General features: G+C 42.5%; 1 protein-coding gene across 6 annotated transcripts in view; it reads right to left on the bottom strand.

Annotated features, from left to right (window-relative positions):
• RAPGEF4 (Rap guanine nucleotide exchange factor 4) overlaps positions 1-21,767 on the bottom strand; it is a 288,747-nt gene that overhangs the window by 70,076 nt on the left and 196,904 nt on the right. For all 6 annotated transcript variants that reach the window (XR_006220771.1, XM_042994712.1, XM_042994714.1 and 3 more), the window contains 4 exons: positions 19,654-19,707; positions 19,240-19,346; positions 15,143-15,264; positions 13,526-13,709 (listed from right to left, as the gene is read on the bottom strand). Coding sequence is in view for 5 of the 6 variants with exons in the window: in XM_042994712.1 (XP_042850646.1) it covers positions 13,526-13,709; positions 15,143-15,264; positions 19,240-19,346; positions 19,654-19,707 (467 nt within the window). In the remaining variant the exon portion in view is untranslated. The remainder of the gene's footprint in view (positions 1-13,525; positions 13,710-15,142; positions 15,265-19,239; positions 19,347-19,653; positions 19,708-21,767) is intronic.

Genomic DNA, 21,767 nt, shown 5'->3' with positions numbered 1-21,767 from the left:
ACCCAAAGATACCGAAGAAAAAACTATGGCCATGGGGGCTCTAAAGGAGCCAGCCCTTCTTAGTAAGGGGCCTAATCTACTACTTGACTTAGACATGGGGATTTCGAAACTGGGACCCTTGGGGATTTAAAAGTCAATTGAATCACCCCAGCTGATCTACCACGATAGAGGCAGCTAATGTGAAAGTCTCAGGTAGGCATAATAGGATTATGGCTCTTCAGCATGAGGAGCGGCCCTGCTGTTCCTGCTACTTGACATCAGCTGCAAATAGCATGGACCCTCCTAGAAGCTTGGCTAAAAGGGAAAACAGTTGCCAAGTCTCATTCTCACCTCCATGGGGAGGAAGAAAACTCAGCTGGGAAAAGAAAAGGTTAGAATTTATCTCTAAAATCTTGACAGATTCGAAGTTGGAAATCCATTCATTGTGGAAATCCAAATCAATGTGAAATCCATTCTGATCAACTCTTATGGCATTAGAATCTATAAATCCTATTATATTAAAACTGATTGTGTATGCCAACTATACTTTGATAAAAAAGAAAATGAAGGGGCTCCTGGGCTCAGTCGTTTGAGCGTCTGACTCTTGACTTTGGGTCACGTCATGATCCCAGGGTTGTGGGATCGAGCCCTATGTCTTGGGATTCTTTCTCTCCCTCCGCCCCTCTCCCCCGTTCATGTTCTCTAAGATGAAAAAAAAAAAAAAAATGAAAATGGTTATATTTCATCCAAGAGTTAAAACGTATAATGAAGAATGCTGTCCAGTCTTCAATGTAGCATATTGCAAATTTGACGCAGTGGTTCAAGGTTGCCCTGTGAGCCACGCTAGGTCGTCTTAGGACCTGCATCAGAGTGTGGGAGAGGAGAAGTGAAGACAGTGACTCTGAAGAATTTCTGAAATCTCTTCACCACCCTGCTGCCCCACACAACTGAGCACTGCCTGGAGCTCCACTTACCCCTTCCCCTCCCCGCCACTTATCACCCCCGCCTCCCCCACCCCCCACCCGCCCCAAGTTATTTCCCAGTGTCTTCTCTGGTCTGTTATTCTTTTGTTTACTGCCATTAGCTCGGTGCTCAGTGTGTTCTACCTTCTCTCCCTGGGGAAAAAGACAAAAAAACCCACCTTTCATCTATGTAATGCTGACACCTAAATCTTTATCTCCAAACAGACTTCGTTCCTGAGCTCCCAGAGTTTTCTGGCCACCTCCATCTCCTCCTAGATAAGCCATAGGCAGTACAAGTGCTCCCTCATCATCACACAAGGATCTGTGAAGCCAGATCTCAATCTCCCACATCTTCCAGACACATTCATCTCCCCTCTCTTCACACCTTACCTCATGGCTCTGCTCTCTGCTCCAGCCATACCAGACATCTCTGTATCCCTCCAAAATGCTAGGCTTTCTCGTGTCTCCAAGACTTTCCACATGCTCTTTTCTTTGCTATATCTTTTTCTGCTGCAAGCCCAACTCAGATGTCATCTCTCCCAGCTAAAATTGGTTGTTCAACCCTTATTCTTCCATGGCACATGGTCCTGCTGCTGTGGTGATTACAACATACTGTGAAGAATGCTCTTTGTTTAAATATCCATAACTCTAGTCTGCTCTTCTCAAGAGAAGCAGCATCTGGTAGTGCAAAGGGCACTGGATTGGAAGCAGAAACTGGACTGGAGATCTAAATCAGGAACTTCCTAGGTATGTGATTGGTGTAATGCCTTGTTTCTGCATCTGTAAAATGGGAATAATTAATACGATTGTCATAAAGATCACAGGAGTTAATATATGCAAAGTATTGATATATTGGAAATAGAGCACAAGTGCAGGATGGCATTATCACCAGGGTGGATGTTCAATATGAATGAAGACACACATTCCTACAATTCATGCTGAACTGAGGGTCTACCCAAGGGAGAAGGCAGCAGTATTATGAACCAGTTCTTGTTCTGTGCCCAAGGGAAATGGGGGCTTATGCTCTGCCATCCTGCCTATCAAAGGTCAAGTAAGATGACATGCCCATGACACAACTCACTTTTGATATGGCACACGTTTGTGTCATGGCAAATAGTTCATTAATAATGAAGGAAGGACATAGGGTGAAAATATTGAACCTCATCTCTTACTCCAAATCCCATAAAATGATAGAAAAGACATATTTTCTATAGGATTATAGATTTTATTCATCCAGCTGTGAGGAAGAAATTACCATGTTAGACCAGCTGAAGTCACTCAGTAGAACTAAATCAAGATCAGTGGCAGCTTGGACAGAGGTGACCACCCAAGACCAAGTAGCACCTGTGGGGCTCAGCCCTTTTATGGACTTATTTTTATCTACCATGCTAACGATCTGATTGGAAAGGTATTTTATAAAATTTTTAAATGTTTGTTCATTTTTGAGAGAGAATGAGAGAGAGCATGGGCAGGAGGGGGGTAAAAAGAGAGGGAGACAGAATCCCAAGCAGGCTCCGCACCAGCAGCGCAAAGCCTGATGCAGGTCTTGAACCCACAAACTGTGAGATCATGACCTGAGCCAAAGTCAGACGCTCAACCGACTGAGCCACCAGGCACCCCTGGAAAGGTATTTTAAAATCCAAAACAGCACTGAAAACAAACAAGCATCACCATCACCACAAACCACATAATAGTACTATGGGCAGACAGAGTTTTAGGAATTCTTGGGTGACAGAGAACAGATAGGGATAAAACCTGTGAGAAATGACTGGAAGTGGCCACAGCTCAATATTCACAGAAAACCACCACAGGAGGAAGACAGCAGATGAGATAAGGGCAGGACAGCGTCAGAGCGGTTCATCAGAAGACTGCTTCTTTCAGGTCAGTGGCCTCTTTTCCCAGGCCCCACAGTGAGCAGTGGGCAGTGGCAGAGTTTACTGCCAGGTGAAACCTTGAGACCTGCTCTCTAAAACATGCCCGGGGAGAAGCCTGAGAGAGAAGCCCTGGGCCCTCCTGCCGGACACAGAGGAGGAAAAGGAGTAGCAGCTCTCCCAGGAGCAAAATACCCAGAAAGGCCCCATTCCTGGGAAATCCTCCTTAGTTTGGCAACTAGTGGGAGGAAGAGGGGTGGCTTCAGCTTGCCTGCTCCCCCACGTGCCTCTCACAAAGCAAAGCCTGCCAGGAAACATGGCCTCCGCTGCCTTCAGGGGCAGCTCTGATGGGGATGCAGACCACACCTACACAGAAACCCATGTGGCGGCTTATTCTACCCCCTGGTCCCCCATTCAGCAATAGCCACTCCGGAGAAGTAAACACTTCCCTGGGGACTTGCTGGGTGCTGTGGAGAAACCCATGGCAGCTGTTTGAAACAGGATGGAACAAAGCTTAAAAACAGTTTAGTCTCCGAGTCCTAAATAACATTCAAAATGAAAAGAAAAAAAAAGAAAAGAAAGCTACAATCCTGTGGTCTAAAGCGGTCAATGTAATCACGGGGCAGGCCACAGTTATTTGGCAAGCCACCCAGGTAGCAGTGAACTTTTTGGTTCTGTTTACAGCCAATGTTTTAATGAGGTGAGAGAAGCTAGGACTGCAAGGTGTGAGGGGACTTACTCTAAAAAATGAGTATATTCACGGTCAACAAAGCAATAAAAGCATTTGTGAGAGGTTTGCCACAAGCAAACTCACTGATGTTTCAGGGGGCCTTGACTTGTCGCTAGGACTGAAAGTTGAGGGAAGTCCCAGGGAGGAGATCAGATGGAGCACGGGCGGCCAGCCTATGCCCACGAAGGTGGATCACAATCCTAGCCCCTCTCCTATCCCAGGTGGATCTTCCGGATTGTGGCAGCGATGACGGAAAGGCAGCCCAGCCTCTCCCAAGGCCGCCAGCTCGGAGCTGCTGTGCCATCTAGTGTCTCAGAGAAGATTCCCCTCTCTACTCAATCTTGATCTGCAGCTTTCCCCAACCCCCCCGCCAAAGGGCACCTGATAACAACTAAAAGTGAGCCTTCCCCACCACAATCACTGAACAAAGTCACATTTTAAAAGCGGGTTTCTCATGGCAAACAGTGGCATTAAGCACCTCTCACGCTTTGGTCTTTACGGGGGTGACAGGGAAAAAATGGAGAAGAGGTCCTGCAAATCAGACCCCAGCCTGTTCAAACGGTAATGAAAGGGTCCCAAGGACTGAAGGCAATTTGGCTTTCAAGAGTCAAGGGAACACTGTGCCCCAAGCGGGAGGAGGGAACCCCATGCACCTTCACAGAGTAACCTATGAGGCTGGGGAAGTGAATTGACTCTCTGGCTGCTCTGAGTGGCAGCCGGTGAATGTACCTGGTCTTTACTTGTCCTTCTCCAGATGTCACAGGGAGAGATATTAGGCATCCCTGCTTCTTTACAAATCTGCGTGGTGCCACATTGATGTGGATTTGTCGGATCCTGCTGTGGAAAGGCCTAGTTTCTGCAGGGGATGCATTCTGGCAGCAATGTCTAGTTACAGACAAGATAATAAACGGGGATGGATGGAGAAGCAGTTTATACATTAAAGGATGGGAGGGCTCAGGTGATATTGGAAGCTGCTGGTAAATACAGTTTTATCAAGGAATTTATCAAGGTCAGAGACTGAGCTCCTCAGTTATTGGAACGTGGATAAAATGAGGGATTCGTCCAGACACCAAGCAGCATGTGGGCATGGCCAGTGGTAAAATATGCAGGTGAGAGAATAAATAAGCCATTCTTCTAGACCTGTCGTCTAGTAGACCTATTCTCTGGTGCATGGGAAAAATACCCAGAAAAGTCAATGTTATAAATATCTAGTAAGCCATGGTCATGCTTCAAAATAAAGGAAATGCTTTATTATTTTTTTTCTGAGGGCTGGGGGTGGGAATGCTTTATTTTTCTTGCAACACTCCACCTCATCCCACCTCACTGTTCTGCTTATAAGTCATTTCTCAAACGTGGTCATTTTCCAACACCCTTAAGATTGTGAGAGCTCACCTCTTTCCGCTTCCCTTAAAGGAAGTTTGGTTTTATTTCCCACCCTCTTGTGTAATAAACCAACAAAACGTGTTTCTTTTCTTTACCTTCCAGGATCCTTGCTTCTTAAGAGTTACATCTTCCATGTTAGAGACATTCCAGGAACCTGGTGACTGGACATTTGCAGTGTCCTGTCCAGATCTCTCTGCTCACTTCTCTGCCACACCACCACCCCTTCGCCTTATCTTTAACCCAGAAAAGAACACTTTAGGTTTATCAGATGCAATTAGGCATTTTTTAGTTCTGATAGCAAAGCCTGTACATCCCTATGTACATTCTTTCCTTTATTTGTGAGGTTAGAAATGAACATTGTCCACCATTGCAGTAAAGGGCAGATGCTTTATGAATATTTGTGAGAAATGAAGTCACCCTCATCAGGACATGGGTAAGGAGCCATAATTAAGGCCCCCGAGTGCTAAGTGTTTTTAGGAGAAAGTAATTTAAGGTTTTTCATGTTTAGAAATTGAATATGCCCAACATACTTCCAGCAAAAGTGGTTACTATGGGGACACACCAGAAGTTTAATATTAAACCTTTTAAAAGGTGCAAGTACAAATATTTTCCTGCAAAACATCTAAGCAGCAAGTTGAGAAAACAACAAATTTAGATGGCATCAGAGAGTATAGCTACCTGCCTTCGTGTATGATGCATATATACAATCAGATAGAAAATGCAAACAGTTTTTGAGGAGGTGCTATGTATACGCATTATTACTTTTTCCTTGCAAAAATTCATTCTTACTTTTTTTTCTTTTTGCAAAAATTAATTCTTAATCAGGGACAGATGGACTACCTATATTTCTTTGGATTTCACTTCTTATTTAATAAACACACTAGAGAGGGTGAAGTTGCAACCTAATAGAGAAGATTGAATATTCTCCATGAAAAAAAAAAATGGAATGAAATTGGCTTTGGAGTAAGCAGACATGGACTCGGATCCTGGCTCAGCCACATATACTTCCATGTGATGTCAAGGAAAGCACTTGACATCTACTAAACTCAATTTCTTCAAATGTAAATCGTGGATAATAACATAAGTCCTACTCATTGCATAGAGTGGTTTTGAGGTTCAAGGACATGATGTATATAAGGTCACTATGTAAACTATACAGTGTGATTCATACATTAATTATTAAGTTTTGTTTGTAATTCTGGCCAGTGGGTTGATGTGAGTATTTTTCTAAGTAGATGACAACGCTTGTACTCCACTCAGGTCCATGAGGTCGTAATTGAGTACGATGAGATTAGTCTGTCATAATTATTATATATTTTTAAGATTATTTATTTATTTTGACAGAGAGAGACAGAGAGAGCACGCACAAGCAGGGGACAGGCAGAGAGAAGGAGAGATAGAATCGGAAGCAGTCTCTGCGCGGTCAGCGCAGAGCCTGATGTGGGGCTCGAACTCACAAACTGTGACATCATGACTGAGCCAATATTAAGAGTCGGATGCTTAACCGACTGAGCCACCCAGGCGCCCCTGTAATTATTATTTTTAAATCAAATACCCATGACGTCTTTCCTCACCAATGCTCTAAGAATAAACCCAGCAGGCCATTTTGAATCCTGTTTGGCTTGGGAAAGGTGGTAGGCCACAGTAAAGAATACAGACTCCAGAGTCAGACAGACCTGCACCATATCCCGAGTCCAACACTTTTGGGATAAACACAGGCAGGTGATTTAACCTATGCCTGTTTCCTAATCCATAAGATGGGGATGGTATTAATAACTACCTCACAGTTCTGTTGCAAGAACTGAATGAGATAATTGTTGAGCATAGTGCCTAGCATAGGTAAGCTCAATAAATGTTGGCTGTGATTAAATATAATCGTATTTGTTTTTCCCTTTACAATCTCCTTGTGAAGATGGGAGAGGGCAAGCCGGTATTACTAAACTCACTTTATAGTTTAAGAGATTTGTCATCTGAAGATGTTGGGTTCTTATTAGTGATTTGGTAAGATGAGAATCCAAGGCTCTGGAGCCCAGTCTTGCTTTCACTTTATTTGGCAGTTTCTTGGGTCAAATGCATGTATCTCAAATGCTGTCATTAAATTCTCAAAAAATAATTAATTTTAACCTCACAGAACTCAATACCTTGCATTGTGTCTTTAGTCTCAGCATTCTCTACAGACAGCAGAGAAACCTGCCGATTGCAAAGCGGACCATCCACACCTCTCTTTAATGTTCTTCAATGGTGCCCTAAATGTCTATAAAATAATAGCCAGTGCATACAGAGTGCATAGCTGACCCCCCTCAATTAGACCTGGGCCTACCTCCCCAGCCACATTTACTAGCACTCTTGGTCTGGGCATTCATTCACTCTGAAATAGCTTATTGTTCCTTGCTGGAACTTTCCTGACATCTTTCTGGCCCCAATCCCACCTCTGTACTCCTGTCAGGCTGTTTTCTTTCTTTGTTCTGGCAAGAAGAACACTAAAATATTATTTTTGCTGCTGTTATGAAAGGGCTTGAGAATGAATTTAAACATCCAACAAGGACTAACTGAATGTATTAGAGACATTCAGAGGATAGCCTACTATACACCTCTTAAAAATCCCATCCTTGAAGAACATTTAAGGTTAAGAGAAAAAACCCACAATATATGGCCCTTTGTAGCAACGTGGATGGAACTGGAGAGTGTGATGCTAAGTGAAATAAGCCATACAGAGAAAGACAGATACCATATGGTTTCACTCTTATGTGGATCCTGAGAAACTTAACAGAAACCCATGGGGGAGGGGAAGAAAAAAAAAAAGAGGTTAGAGTGGGAGAGAGAGCCAAAGCAAAAGAGACTCTTAAAAACTGAGAACAAACTGAGGGTTGATGGGGGGTGGGAGGGAGGGGAGGGTGGGTGATGGGTATTGAGGAGGGCATCTTTTGGGATGAGCACTGGGTGTTGTATGGAAACCAATTTGACAATAAATTTCATATATTGAAAAAAAACCCACAATATATTACTAAGTGTAAAAAGTTAGGAGTTTAAAAATAATAAGAAGGACAGGCACCAAAATGTTAACAATTATCTCTGGGAGATGTAATTGCAGGTGGTATTTATTTTTCTTTAACTCTTTTCAGTAGTTTCCAAATTTTCTACAATGAACATATTGACTTTAACAATAAAAAGTCAGTAAAATATTATAATGAACCCTACACTGTAAATGGGCAGCTGTATCCATCTTCTTCTCTCCCAAATCTGAATCTCAGTGGCAGTGATCCAATGGCTGGCTTCATGTAAGCATGAGGGATAAGTAGTAAATTGTCTTTAGAGAGGAGAGGCAATAAACCCAAACCTAAGAAATGGACCTCTTAATGCAATCATTTCTTCTGGTAAGTTCTATAAGCTTTCATTTAGGGCACAGCAATCTTTCCAGAAAAAAACAAACAAACAAAAACAACAACAACAAACCAAAAACAAAACAAAACAAAACAAAACAAAAAAGGCAAAATTTTGTCATGCAGTGAAAGAAAAGATTCACAGTGAATTTCTTATTTCATAGAGATTAGGATCTTTAAGTCATGTTTCTCTCTCTTTTTTTTTTTCCATATTTCTCTTTTCATCTGATTTGCATTTGAGGATGAATTTCATAACTTTGAACATTTCTTAGCACATCCCAACAGAAATCAAAACCCTAGGAACCACTGACTTTAGGCTTGCTAATCTGGGTTCCCCTGAGGAAGCAACTTTCCCTATAATTATCAGGATTTCAAATTTCACACCCTCAAAAACAGCTTGGACAGAATAAGACCCTATTAAAAGAGGCTCTACTAATTTAGAAAGAAATACATAGCCTCTCATATGCCCTCTAGAGCAAATGTGTGGAACAGCAGGTGGGAGCTATCTTAATGCAGCCAACTAACCCCCCCACTCCCACCTGGTATTTTCCCCTATCATTTGATCATCTGAATTGTTTCCTTTTAAACTTATGCCCCATAGCATATGTTAGAAAATATTAGTTTATCATATGAAATAAATGAACTCAAGTTTCTGGCTTATTGGGAAGATTCCAGAATCTGCCAAGAATTCTTTTTGTTGATTCTCTTTCCCTTAGCTATATATATTTTACATGTTTATATATTATTTCTTTGTTTTTTATATATATATATATATATATATATATATTTATTTATGTATATGTATTTATATATTATATATATGTAAATATATATATGTAAGTATATATATATTTTTTTCCTTCTGGTCAAGCCAACTAACCTATCTCTTTCTGAACTACTTAAGCTTCTAGGCTTTAAGGGAATTCCCGAATTGCAGATCTACCTAGAACTAGATTTGGCAAATGGCATCTACTTCATTTCCCTCCCACTTCTAAGCTGGTTTCTGATGGACCATGCTAAACAGCGGGACATCATGTCTCACTTTTCTTGGAAGAAGAGGTTGAGAGGCATGTACAGCAAGAACCTTCGTTGTCTCTTTTTACCCAGCTAGCTGCAAGTTTATAACATTCTGCTTATCTGGTCACTCCACATCTTTTTGCCCATGGCCCCCTATCCAAAATATCTGCTCAAAGGTAAGCAGAAGGAACATTTCTATTGGCAAGGATCTCCACTGTATCTACTCGCTGTTGGGTAACCTCTTGCTTTTAGACTTATAAACAAAGCAAAATCAAAACAATTAGTTCCAAGAGCTCATTTTAGGTTTGATGGCTCTGTGAGCTGCAACAACAGCACCATCAACTGTCATTGTTCTATAGCACTTGCCCCCCAGTGCCATCCAGGTCTGCACCTGTGAAACCAGGATGGGCATTGTGAGTCACTCTGCCTGCCACCACATAAAAAGCTAATTTCACATTCGGGATGTATGTTTTTTTTTCAATACCAATAGCAACAAGAGTATGCCAAAAAATTTCCCCTGAAGCTCTATTCTGTTTTTTAAACTACAGAACATTCTTTCATAGTTTGACAGTTAAAATGCTGCAGTTAATGTAATAAACAGAGAATTTTTCTAAGTAGCCTGTCAAAACAAGTGACACTTTTTTTTTTTTTGCTAGCGAGTCTCAGATTCAGAACAATGGGAAGTACCTTTCAAAGCAACATCTTCATTATACAATCAAATTCTCAAAGTAATCTTCTCATCAAAGAATATTGTGTTATTTCTTTCCCAGTAATTATCAGAGTTCTGCAGCCTCTCTGGCAGTGGTGACTATTATAAAATGCAGCTGTGCTGAGTTTAAAAATTGGGGGGTCCTGCCCTGGTCGACATGGAGCCAATGCATCTCATGCCTCCACATTTCCTAATGACTTGGCTGTCTGGGCAGTAAAGCGTCAACATTTCCAGGACCTTTACACATGCCCTCAGGTTTCTAGGAGCAAAGTGCTCAAGGGGTCTCTTTAAGGACAGCAGTGATACTGGAAATTCTTGATCACCTAAGCATATTTTCTTTCCACTTAAATAAATTAGACGCTACAAAGGTTATTATCAGACTCCCTTCACCCCAAAAAAGGTGTATGTGTGTGTATGTGTGTGTGAGTGTGTGTGTGTGTGTGTGTGTGTGTGTGCATGTGCATAGGTTTGAAAGTCTGTCTCAAAAAAATTAGATTCCTTCTTTTTCACTTTCTCATCTCTTGGGAGCTGTCATTCCAATAGAAAGAAAATCTAAGAGTATTGAGTCAGAAGAACTACCAGTTCGATTCCAATTTTGTAGTTTGATAAAACCTGGAAAGGTAAGAAAATCCCAAGGGAACTCAAAATGATATGTCTTGGAATACTAGTAAAACCTGTATGTTCTAGTGATAGACTGGAAAAATCCAACCTTTGGAATATAGTTTTCTCTGAAGAATCTTTGGGCTGCCAAGGATCATGCAATTCAATGCTGTATGGAAGAAAAAAAGCACAAGCACAGGCTCTCTTTCTAAGGGTGACTCAAGAAACCAGCTCTCAGGGTCTTGTGAGGGTGAATCAGACAATAGCATGAATGTTTCTAGCACACAATAGGCACTCAATAAGTGTGTTTGTTGCACCAGATCCTAATTTGGGAGGGCCTCACCTCCTGGATTATAAATTCTCCAAAGGCAGGAACCATTTTATTATTATTATTTTTTAAAGAAAACCTCTTGGTACATGCTCAAAAATCTTTGTGAATCAAATGGCATTTCTGCTTCCCTCGAAGCAACTAAGAGCTGCAGGAACATTAGCTGCCAACAGACATTCATTTGTTCATTCGTTCACTCAGCAAAAGTTTATTGGTGGTCTATTTAGTGGAATGCACAGAGCTAGGAATATGGCCTTTTCCAACTTCTATGCCAGATTAAATCCCCCCTCTCCATATTATACTCTATTAATGTACACTACATTTTCCTTTGTAGCATGTACTGCAGCTATGACAAAATGATTCCTTGCCCAACTATTTAAGGTCTGTCTCTTGGACTACGCAGAAAGCTCCAGGAAGGAGGTGCAACCCTCTTGTTCGATGTTTTAGCCTTAGCAACTAACATAGTATCTAGAACAAAATAGGTGTTTATCAAATATTGGTGAAGTGAACAAATAAATGAAAAAAGAAATGGGATATGTCTTTGCCTTTCAGAAACTCAGTTTAAAGCAATGTTTCTCAATAGGAGCATTATTTTCAGGACAGCTCCTTATTTTGTAGGGTCCTAGGTATTGTTGGGTGTATTTGGCAACCCTTGGTCCTAACCACTGCCCAGTGAATGGCAGAAGTGTGCCCCCACATGTACTGAGGCAACCAAAACATCCTCCCACACTGATGCCCCACTGATTCAGAACTACTTCTGATTCTGATTCTGTCCCACTTCTGATTCAGAACCACTGTATGGCTTTGACTTGAATGAAAGAGGCAAGAAGAGCAAGAAGGGGATGGATCTAGGAAATGATGAGAAAGTAAAAATGATGGACAATGGGACATAGGTGTGTGGGGAAGGGAGAGAGGAAGTGGACTCACATGAAAGAAAGCACAGTTTGGAACGGTGTTCATTTGAGTTCTCCATGCCCTGATGATTCCCTTGTGCCCCCTTAGCCACCCACCCCTGTGATGTTTCAGGACAGACAGAGCATAAATCAGCTGGGCAAGGTTCTTGGATACTACCCATAATTAGGTCAGTGAAGTTCTGGCTTTTCTGTTTGATAGTTTGGATTTTCCCATACAATTTTTGTTTGAAGAAAGGGGTTTTGAGGATAAAGGACCAGAACCTAACCAGTGTTCTAGAGTCAAACATGGTGGTGCTGACTAGGATAAGGGCAGGCCTATGAAACACATGGAGGTGGACATTAAGACCCAAGAGAAAGTCCTGACAAAGGAGACATCGCATGACAACAAGTGAAATATGTTGAAGAAAGGAAACAGAGAAGCACTAAGAAGTACTATAAGTTGGCATGAGGGGCAGACCTTGAGGAAGTTGGCCTAAGGGGCACGGCACTTTTGGAAAGTGCCCCGTGGACATACAAGACATGTGAAGTTTAATGCACTTGTTGAGACCCACGAATAAATGGAGGTTGGCCATGCCTGTGACTCAGAATCGACATCCACAGCTGCTGGCACTGGCCACAGGGTGGAGGGCCGTTTCATTCCCAGAAGAAAATCATAAGCCTGTGCATGGTGGCCTCAACACCAAGTGCCAAGTCATGCCTTATTAAAAAGGTTTCCCCAAGATTGGGACTGTGGCATATGCTTCTTTATATGTCTCACAGCAACTGGGAGAGTTCTCTAAGTACAACAGGGGCTCAGTACATTCTTTCTGAATCCATCTGATTAAACACTTCAGAATCCTCCAGTTTAGCTGATAGGTTGTTACTGAAGGTGAGGTGGGTTTCAGTTGAGATGGAAGGGAGAGAGCATCTTACTAGTGGGAGGAGGTCTTGAAGCACTAATGCAGCAGTGGTATTCTCTTAGGAACGTGTCTTTAAGCTAACGAGCAGAAGGTTCAAAATGGTGTGAAAGGATGTGTTGAATGAACGAACGAACAAAGGCACGGGCATGATGTCTATGGTTCTGATGACCTCCGCCCTATTCCATTAGAAAGACAGGGGCTGTCACATTCTGGCATGGAAACAGAGCAGTTTCTGTTCGTCATTGCCCAAAGGTTTTCTTTTAATGTTTATTTATTTTTGAGAGAGACAGAGACAAAGTGTGAGAGGGGGAGGGGCAGAGAGAGAGGGAGACAGAATCCAGAACAGACTCCAGGCTCTGAGCTGTCAGCACAGAGCCCGACACGGGGCTCGCACCCATAAACTGCGGGATCACGACCTGAGCTGAAGTCGGACACTTAACCAACTGAGCCACCCAGGAGCCCCCTAAAGGTTTTTTAATATGTGGACTTAGTTTTGACATCCCGAACCAACCACTAAAATTCTGTACAGTTTTAACTCATGCAAAAGGGAAATGGATTTATCTGGCTCAAAAGTAAAATAGAAAAGAGACAAACACTGCTGTGTCCCACCTCCAGAGCCTCCCCTTTGGCCCTGAGTGCAGGCCAGGACCTGGGAAATCAGCCTGCTTCCCTGTGGCCCAGGTGAGCGTCGTGCTTCCACATGCCCATGGCCCCAGGGGACTGGCACAGGGTGCGCACTGCGCTCTTACTCACGGTTTGCGGAGGGTCATCCTCATGTGGGCGTCCGGGCCCATCTGCGACAGCAGCAGCATGGTGTCCTGAAGCTCCTCATCACACTCCTTCTTCTCCTCCTCAGTAGGCAAAGGGGCATCCTCGTGCTCGTCATCCAGAAATCGATAAAATAAATATTTGTCTTGGAAATGGTGTTCCTGGTCCACTACGTGAAACATGAAGGCAAGGATCAGCTGTTGTCCCTCTGCCTCACAGCCCCGTTTACCAGAAGCAAACGGCTGGTGTCGGGGAAGAGAGCCAAGTGGCAGCAAAGCGGTGAGACTCCTCAGCCCTCTGATCCCGCCTCACCCAGGGCCGTGCAGCTGGAATACATGACTTCCCAACTGCGGTCATGCACCTCGAGGCTCTCTCTGACCCGCCCGCCACCGGCTGGCCCCACCACGTTCTTATGAGAACCTGCCAGCTTTTCTGAGATGAGCACTCTGACCAGCAAAAATTGCCTTGGTGACATCTTCTGGCATGTGGGACATGTGTCCCAAACAGGAAAATAACCAACTGCCAGATCATGCTCTATAATGGTTTTCGGGCACAGACTTAAAACAATCTTACTCTACAGGGATCAGGATTCGTATTTTTCTTTCCATATGTACTGTTTGTTAACATGTCTGCACTTTAAAAAAAAGTTTAGAATAAAATTAATTGTTTGAACAAAACTGATGAGACCGAGCTTCTAGGTCATATAACCCTAGAAGTAACTTAAGGTAATTTCCATCCAGTTCTGATTTTAAAAGTTTTGTTTTTCCCTTGTTCCTTTTAAAGAAAAAGACTTAGATCTTGGTAGGACAGTCAGTGAACTTGGCTCAGGATCTCTCATTTCTATGTCTTAGAGACGCAGACCCTCAGGACCCATCCCAAACCTGCTGAGTCAGAATCTGCATTTTAACAAGAGTCCCAGATGGCTTGAATGCACATTAAAGTCTGAGAAACACGGGTGAAGCCATCATTAGATTCTCAGGCCTTGGTAAATTAAATGAACGATTTTAATGGTTTGTCAGTTTGGAAAAGTGGTCGTTAAAGCAAATGGCATGAGCAGATCAACCACGGTCACACTCCAGTCCTGAACAGCTACCCTGCCCCACGATAGCCCCTGCGGGTGTCAGGGGCTGCGACAGTCGAGCACATTCCTGATTTTAAATATGGTCATCCCGTGTGGATACAAATTGGCTCTCCCAGATAACGCCATTGTTAAAAGGCAGCTTCTGAATTCATTACTTCCTTTCCCTGCCACCAGCCCCGCCGCACATCGCATTGCTCTTCATTCTGCCCCTGCATCAGGATTGCTATGCTCAGAGTATAATCACACTACCAATGAACCGTGAATGCAAACTAATAAACATAATTGGAACTGATGCACTCGGGTCCCAATTTCATTTTCCCTTCATACATTCTCCCATGTTAGGGGGGCACGATGGCGGAACATAGCAATCAATAGCATCCGCTCGCCGCACTCGTATTGCTAAATGAAGATGCCGGCTCTGCAGGCCCCTAAAGGGACCATAATTCCTTTTTGGCCCATTTGGGAGTGCAGCAACAACTTACCCAGGGAAAGGGTTTTCCAGGGCCTGGGGCTCATCTTACCGTGGTTGAGAACGCCGTCTTCTACCAGCACTTGCCACATGCCAACAGCCTGAGTTCGGGAGTGGACACAGGGAGTCTGCTGCAGCATCCAGTCCACCAGCTCGGTTCCCACACAGCATTGCCTAAGGAGAGGGGAACACAAAGGATGGGAAGGCACACCCTCGTGGAGGAAGGCTGGGAGATGGCTTCTGAAAGACCTTCCCGAAACGCTTGTGCTCCTCCACCATAAGAGGTCTCACTGCAAACAAAGCATGGCATGGCGTGGCCTCAGGTTCTCAAACTTTTGTACAAACCAACAAAACCACTCAGCTCATGAGGGAACCTTCCAAGCAATGAAAGAGCATTACACACTACAGCACCAGGGGGTACCGAAGGGCCACTAGATGGGGAGTGTTATCTAGCAAGCTAAGCCCAGGGCCAGGAACTCTCTTGTCTCGCTGGTCCCAGAAAATCTCAGTGTAAAACGAGGGCAAAGTGACATCTGACTTCCTTCACCCGAGCCTGTGAGGAATGAGTTAATGTTTGTGAGGCACTTGGAGGTGCTCCACGAAAGGCGGTGTATAAGTGCAAAATTATATAGCACTTTATATTTTCAAGTAATACTACTGATCTTCCCCAGAGGGGTGTTGGGAGAAACAAGCAATTAGCGATGCAAATCTCTCTGAAAAAAGTCCTATGTAATGAGCATCAGCACTTCTGCAGAGCTTGTCATCTGAGGAGCTCCACATGCTTTCTGCATAGTCACACATTCACCCCTAAGTTGCCCCTCTGTGGTAAGTTCGTCAGGATGGGTGAACTGCGTGTATTAGTCAGGAAACATATAATTAGGAAATACTGAGACCTTCAGTGGGGTGAGGGAGAAGGGCAGGTGTTTGTGGCATGATGGTTCAGAGGAGGAAATGGAATCTTGAAGCCCTAGGAATGAATCCCAAGGGCCAACACAGGAAGTCACAGAGCAGCTGGGGTCTTTGCTACTGGTGGCCTCCCATCCCGGGCTAAGGATGGCACCATCTCTGGGTGGGGAGCTCAGGAGCTCCTCTCTAGTTTAAACTGGGGGTTTCCTGGTGCTGTGCCACTTTAGGAAGAGGCTTAGCCTGGGAGGAGTCATTAGATACAGCACTGTGTCTGCTAGACATTAGCTGTGTGAGTCTGGCCATGTCGTTTAAACTCGCTGGTTTTCAGTTTTCTCATCTATAAAAAAACGAGGACGAAAAGATGGCCCCCAATGTTCTAGGAACTCTGAAATCTGTCTAAGCTCCTGGGACGCCCTGATTCAGGTCCAATCCTGGAACATTTCGCAAGCAAGATGTACTGAGAAGGCCGTCAGATTTCCAGGGCTACTCTGAAAACAGTCTACACCCACAAAAAGAGCTTCAATGAGCAAAGGGGGCACCTAGTAACTATTCATTCTGAACACAGGAACTGTCAAAACATGGCTCTTCTAATTTCAGAATTTATTAACGGGAGAAGTTTCATAAAAGTATAAACTAATCAATTCCATGTGGCTTTTAATTCAACGATTCTCTTTGCTAAGAGGAACTCTGAGATGATCTCAGAGCACCTGGGTCCTTGCTCAGGGTATGAGAATCCTGCAGTCAGCACACAGAACAAAGATCCACAGCTGTGCCACTTGCAGCTGATAGAATCACTGAGTTTCCTCTCCATTAAAGATCTCCAGCCACTTTAGAATCGACAGCAGACCTTAGCATGGTGATGACTTGGGGGGATACCGTGTCTGGGGAGACTGCAGCCATGATATAAGCAGGTGGGGAGGAGGAGAGAGATGGAACTAGAAAGTACAAGATGTGGGGCAAGGAACTTAAACTGGGGTGCAGAAAAGAGAAATCATGCCTTTGGCTTCCAGATGAGTCCATGGGTTATTACCAACAGATCATTAATTTGTGTCATAGGGTGTGGAATACACACGACACCTGTATTTCAGGGATTGAAAATGTTAGTATGATGGAGCAAGAAAGAGTTTACGGCTTCTGACTTCTAGTTTCCATTTTGTCATAAAGATGACATATTTTAACGGAATTTCCCTAATGCAAGTCCACACTTGGAAAAGCATAGTCACATCTTAAGTCAGGGGAAAAAATAACAAAGACTTAAAAAGAAAAAGGTCCTTTAGCCATATGAGATTTTGAGATTCACTCGAGGAGTTAAAGTGCTTTAACTCTCTCTGGGAATATGTAACACATGATTTTTGTTATTTTTTTTTAAAGTTTGGGGGTACCTGGGTGGCTCAGTCGGCTAAGCATCCGACTTGGGCTCAGGTCATGATCTCAATCTCACGGTCTGTGAGTTCGAGCCCCGCATTGGGCTCTGTGCTGACAGCTCAGAGCCTGGGGCCTGCTTCTGATTCTGTGTCTCCTTCTCTCTCTGCCCCTCCCCCACTCATGTTCTGTCTGTCTTTCTCTCTCAAAAATAAATGAACATTAAAAAAAAATAAAGTTTATTTATTTATTTTGAGGAAGAGAGAGAGACAGAGAGAGAGAATATTGTGCTGTCAGCACAGAGCCTGCTTGGGATATTCTCTCTCTCTCTCTCTCTCTTTGCCCCTCCCCTACTTGTGGGCATGCATGCTCTCTCTTTCTCAAAATAAATAAGTAAACTTTAAAAAAGGGCTGGATGAATAGTCTGTCTTAAGAAATGGAATGTGTCTTCTTGATAAGACTAAAGTGTTTCTCAAATCCCATCTCATTTCCAAAATTCTCTTCAAGATGAGGTCAATTAATGTAACAAATATCCTGTCAGTTTTAGTCTTATAAACATGTTCATGACAAGCACAAGTGGAAGAGTGTTTGTTTTCAAGGAGTGCAGAAAAAGTGATCCAAAGAGGAAGAATTTGCCTGTTTTGCCATCTCTGTCCTTGGGAAACAGACTGGATCTTGAGGCACGTGTACTCAAAGGTTTCCTATAGGGTGAATGAGGTCTAATTTTACAGGTTCTATCATAGTTGACAGTCATAGAAATATATTTATCCTTCATGGTAACTTTAAAATTTGTATCCTAGCTTTCACTGTGTCTTATGAATTTGGTTCATGTGAATCAAATGGGTTTTGACTCACGCCAAGTCTGATGGGTTCTGAGGTCATGTCTAGACTAAATGGGAGAGTTGAGTGACTGCTAAAAAAGGGCTATGAGGGTAAACCGCGGGTGCAAGGAGAAAGTGAAAGCTTGTGTGCCATGCATAGGCCATTCCAGTTCCTAAACCCATGGTGAAGTGAAAAAAATCAAAAGCTAAAAGATCAGACATGAATCCTCAGTTGACCCACCAGTGTTCAGTCATCCCAGAAGATTCAACTACATAATTCCTTAACTCCAGTGACAGCTATAGTGACTCCCTATTCTAAATAACTATAGACGTGATAGAGTTGTATACTCACTATATACACACTAGAATGAAATCCTACAGTAGAAAGTAAACTCCATAAAGAACATTGTATATTTTATTCACTCCTGTATCCTTGGGGCTTAGAACACAATAGCATCCGGTGCCCAGTAGGTATTTAATACATTTGTGGAATGAATGAATGGTAGAATGAATGAAAAGATCACTGAACTTGGAAATCAACCGAGGCTGGTTGGCTTAAGCCCTGGCTCTGCCACTCACTAGACTTGTGACTTGGACAAGGAAAACTATTTACTCTCTCTGAGCCTCACTTTTATCATCTGAAAAATGGCCTAACACCTACCTAGCAGGGCTGTGGTAGGATGAAATAGGATAACATAGGGAAAATGGCCTGGCGGAGGGCTTCAAGCAGAAACAAATGCTAAGTAAATGTTAGTTTAATCTCATCTAAATCTAATAGTTCCCCTAAAAAAACACTAGCGAACAGAAATGGAAAAGTTTTCTTCTCTTTGTTTATCACAATTAAACCAATGTCCAAGCAAATTAGTTTAGGAGTAACTGCTGGGAATATTAAGGATAATTAAAGCTAAGCAGGGATCTAAGACAAACTCAGATCTTCCAAAACCTGGAGGATTATAAAACATGCTACCCATAGATGGAAAACAAGAAAACACAAGTTTGTTCCAATGTCACTAAACATGAATCTGAGGGAGGCCACAGCCTTTAGAATTATTGCACATACCTGTATGTCTTTAGGTGGTATTTTCTATCTCTTATCATGTGAGGTGCTCGAGAGAGAATGGCATTTCGTAAAATTTTTCCAGCCCTGAGGATCTTCTCTGAAGGAACCTGCATTTTAATCAGGTGAAAGGAGGGAAAGAGGAAGAGGGAGAATTTATAGAAGGAAAACAAACCAGATGAATACTTAAATCACTTTCTGACTCTGCCTTGAAAAATACAACTCATTCACATATTTACATTGTTCACTTGTATGACATGTCCCTTTTATTGGAGAACTGATACACACTGAATAGTCGTTATGTCTAGAAAATGCACCCGAGGTCTCTTGATGTGATGCTCTGACATACTGGCCGCCTCCAGTGGTTACCTAAGAAGTTGGCTCTGAAGGTTCATCAACCCACCTACATCCCATTACCTTGGTAATGGTGTTAGCAGGACGAAGAGGAACGTGAGGTTCAATGAGAGGTGTCTGAAAAATAAAATGTTAAGGCAAAAGAAAATTAAACAAAAAGTACACTAAAGAAAATTATGGGTTGGGGGATAATAAGAAACATCCATTTTTATAAAACTCAAAATAGAATTTAAAAAAAAAAAAAGATAAAATCTGCCTGAATAACTTGAATGCAGATGCATTCAAAGGGCAAAATTAGACCTTCAATTTGCCAAAATTTAAATATAAATTATTAAAAATGAAAAAAACCAAACAGATAGGAATGATTGGATGTTTGCAGGCTTAATGAGAAGGGAGTCAATATCTACTCAAAGCATAACAAACATCAGAGCAGAAGAAAAAGCAAAACAAGATAAACATGTATGGAGATTAAAATGACCTATCTCGGGAGATAGGGATAAAGTACTGAATTAGAATGGAAATGAGCAATTTCATCCTCTGTCATGTAGTTAAGATTCTTTTCCCTCAATTTGTATTTTTGGAAAAAAAGTTTTAATTTCTAAATGATACTTCTTGGTGGTTTTATGTACTCAAGTTCCGAGGACCCACTGGGGCAGCTAGGGCACCATCTCTTGTCATTTGCAAAGTGGTATACAGTTTTCAGGATTCCGTGACTGAAAGAACAGCTCTAGGATACAGATTAAGCTGCCACTATTATCCACATTCTTCAGATGAAGGCGCTGAATTGCGATCCCAGGAAAATGACTTGCTACACAGCTACACAGGTAGGTCCCTTAGTCCTGCCAAATCCTTCCCTCTAGTTCTCTGTGATGTCTGGCAATGGCATTTCCAAATGGAAGAGAAAGATACGTGCAGTTAAAGATGGTGGTAGGACCATTAACACAATGCTATTTATGTCACTTCCAGAAGGTTTCAAATGATGATAGGTTTAGTTATGAGATTGTGATAGGCAGAAATAATGCCTCCCCCCCCCCAAAGATGTCCATATCCTTATCTCCAGAACCTGTGACTATATTAGATTAGATGGCAAAAGGGATTCTGTAGATGTGGTTAAGTTAAGGCTCAAAATAGGGAGATTATCCTGGTGTTTCCTGGTGGGCCCAGTGTGATCCTATGAGCTCTTAAAAGATGGAAGAAGGAGGGGAAAGCATTAGAACTAGAGAGACAGCAGTGTGAGTTGGACTTGGCCTGATTTTGCTGACTCTGCTGATGGAAGAGACCAAGAGCCAAGGATGGAAGGCAGCTTCTAGAAGATGGAAAAGGCGAAGCAATATATGGCTTTTCTCCTAGAACCTCCAGAAGGACTTGGCTGCCAACACCTTCATTGTTAGCCCAGTGAGACCCATTTCAGACTTCTAACCTACAGCATTGTAAAATTATTAATTTGTGTTGTTTTAAGCCACTAACCCTGTGGTAATTTGTTATAGCAGTAAAAAAACAAAAAGCAAAAAACTAATACGGACATTATTATACTTTATAATGAAAACTCTACTTTTTGGAAACTGAAGCCATTACACTGAAAATGAATCGGTAGATTTTCCCTCTAGTCCTAATTTAAAAAATACAACCAATGGAGGAAATAAGTCAATATTAATTTAAAATACTTTATGTACCTAAATACAAATATGCATGTATAAACATATACCTTCCTTTTTATCAACAATAAATTTCAGATGAGTTGCTGCTTTGGATATTATAATAGAATTAAGGAAACGAGGGACAGAATGGAAAGCTTTAAGAAAAGCATAGGTGAGATGCAGATTTACTTAGAATGAATGAAATCTCACTGACTTACTTAAACATTTTCATCACCTCCCTGGCATCAAGGAGACTTTTTTGTTCCTCTTGAAATCACTAGAGCACAGGTGTCAAGCAATATTATAGTATTTAAGCAGCATAATGTTTACAATCAGCAAAGAATCTAGACCAAGGAACGTCAGTGTGGTCCAATTCAACAGGAGCTTTAAACAGAGACTGACTTTGCCCGGAAATAGCCCACATTCCCTTAGGGCAGACCTCTAGATGGGAGAGCTACCGTGCCCTGTGTTTGTACTACTTCCTCAAAGAAGACAGAGCTGTGTGATCCCAAGTCACCTGAAAAAATGTTCAAAAGCACC

The sequence above is a fragment of the Panthera tigris genome, chromosome C1 (assembly GCF_018350195.1).
Source record: "Panthera tigris isolate Pti1 chromosome C1, P.tigris_Pti1_mat1.1, whole genome shotgun sequence".
NCBI lineage: Eukaryota > Metazoa > Chordata > Mammalia > Carnivora > Felidae > Panthera > Panthera tigris.
Note: the sequence above shows the minus strand (reverse complement) of the source record. Positions and strands in the feature narration are given on the sequence as shown.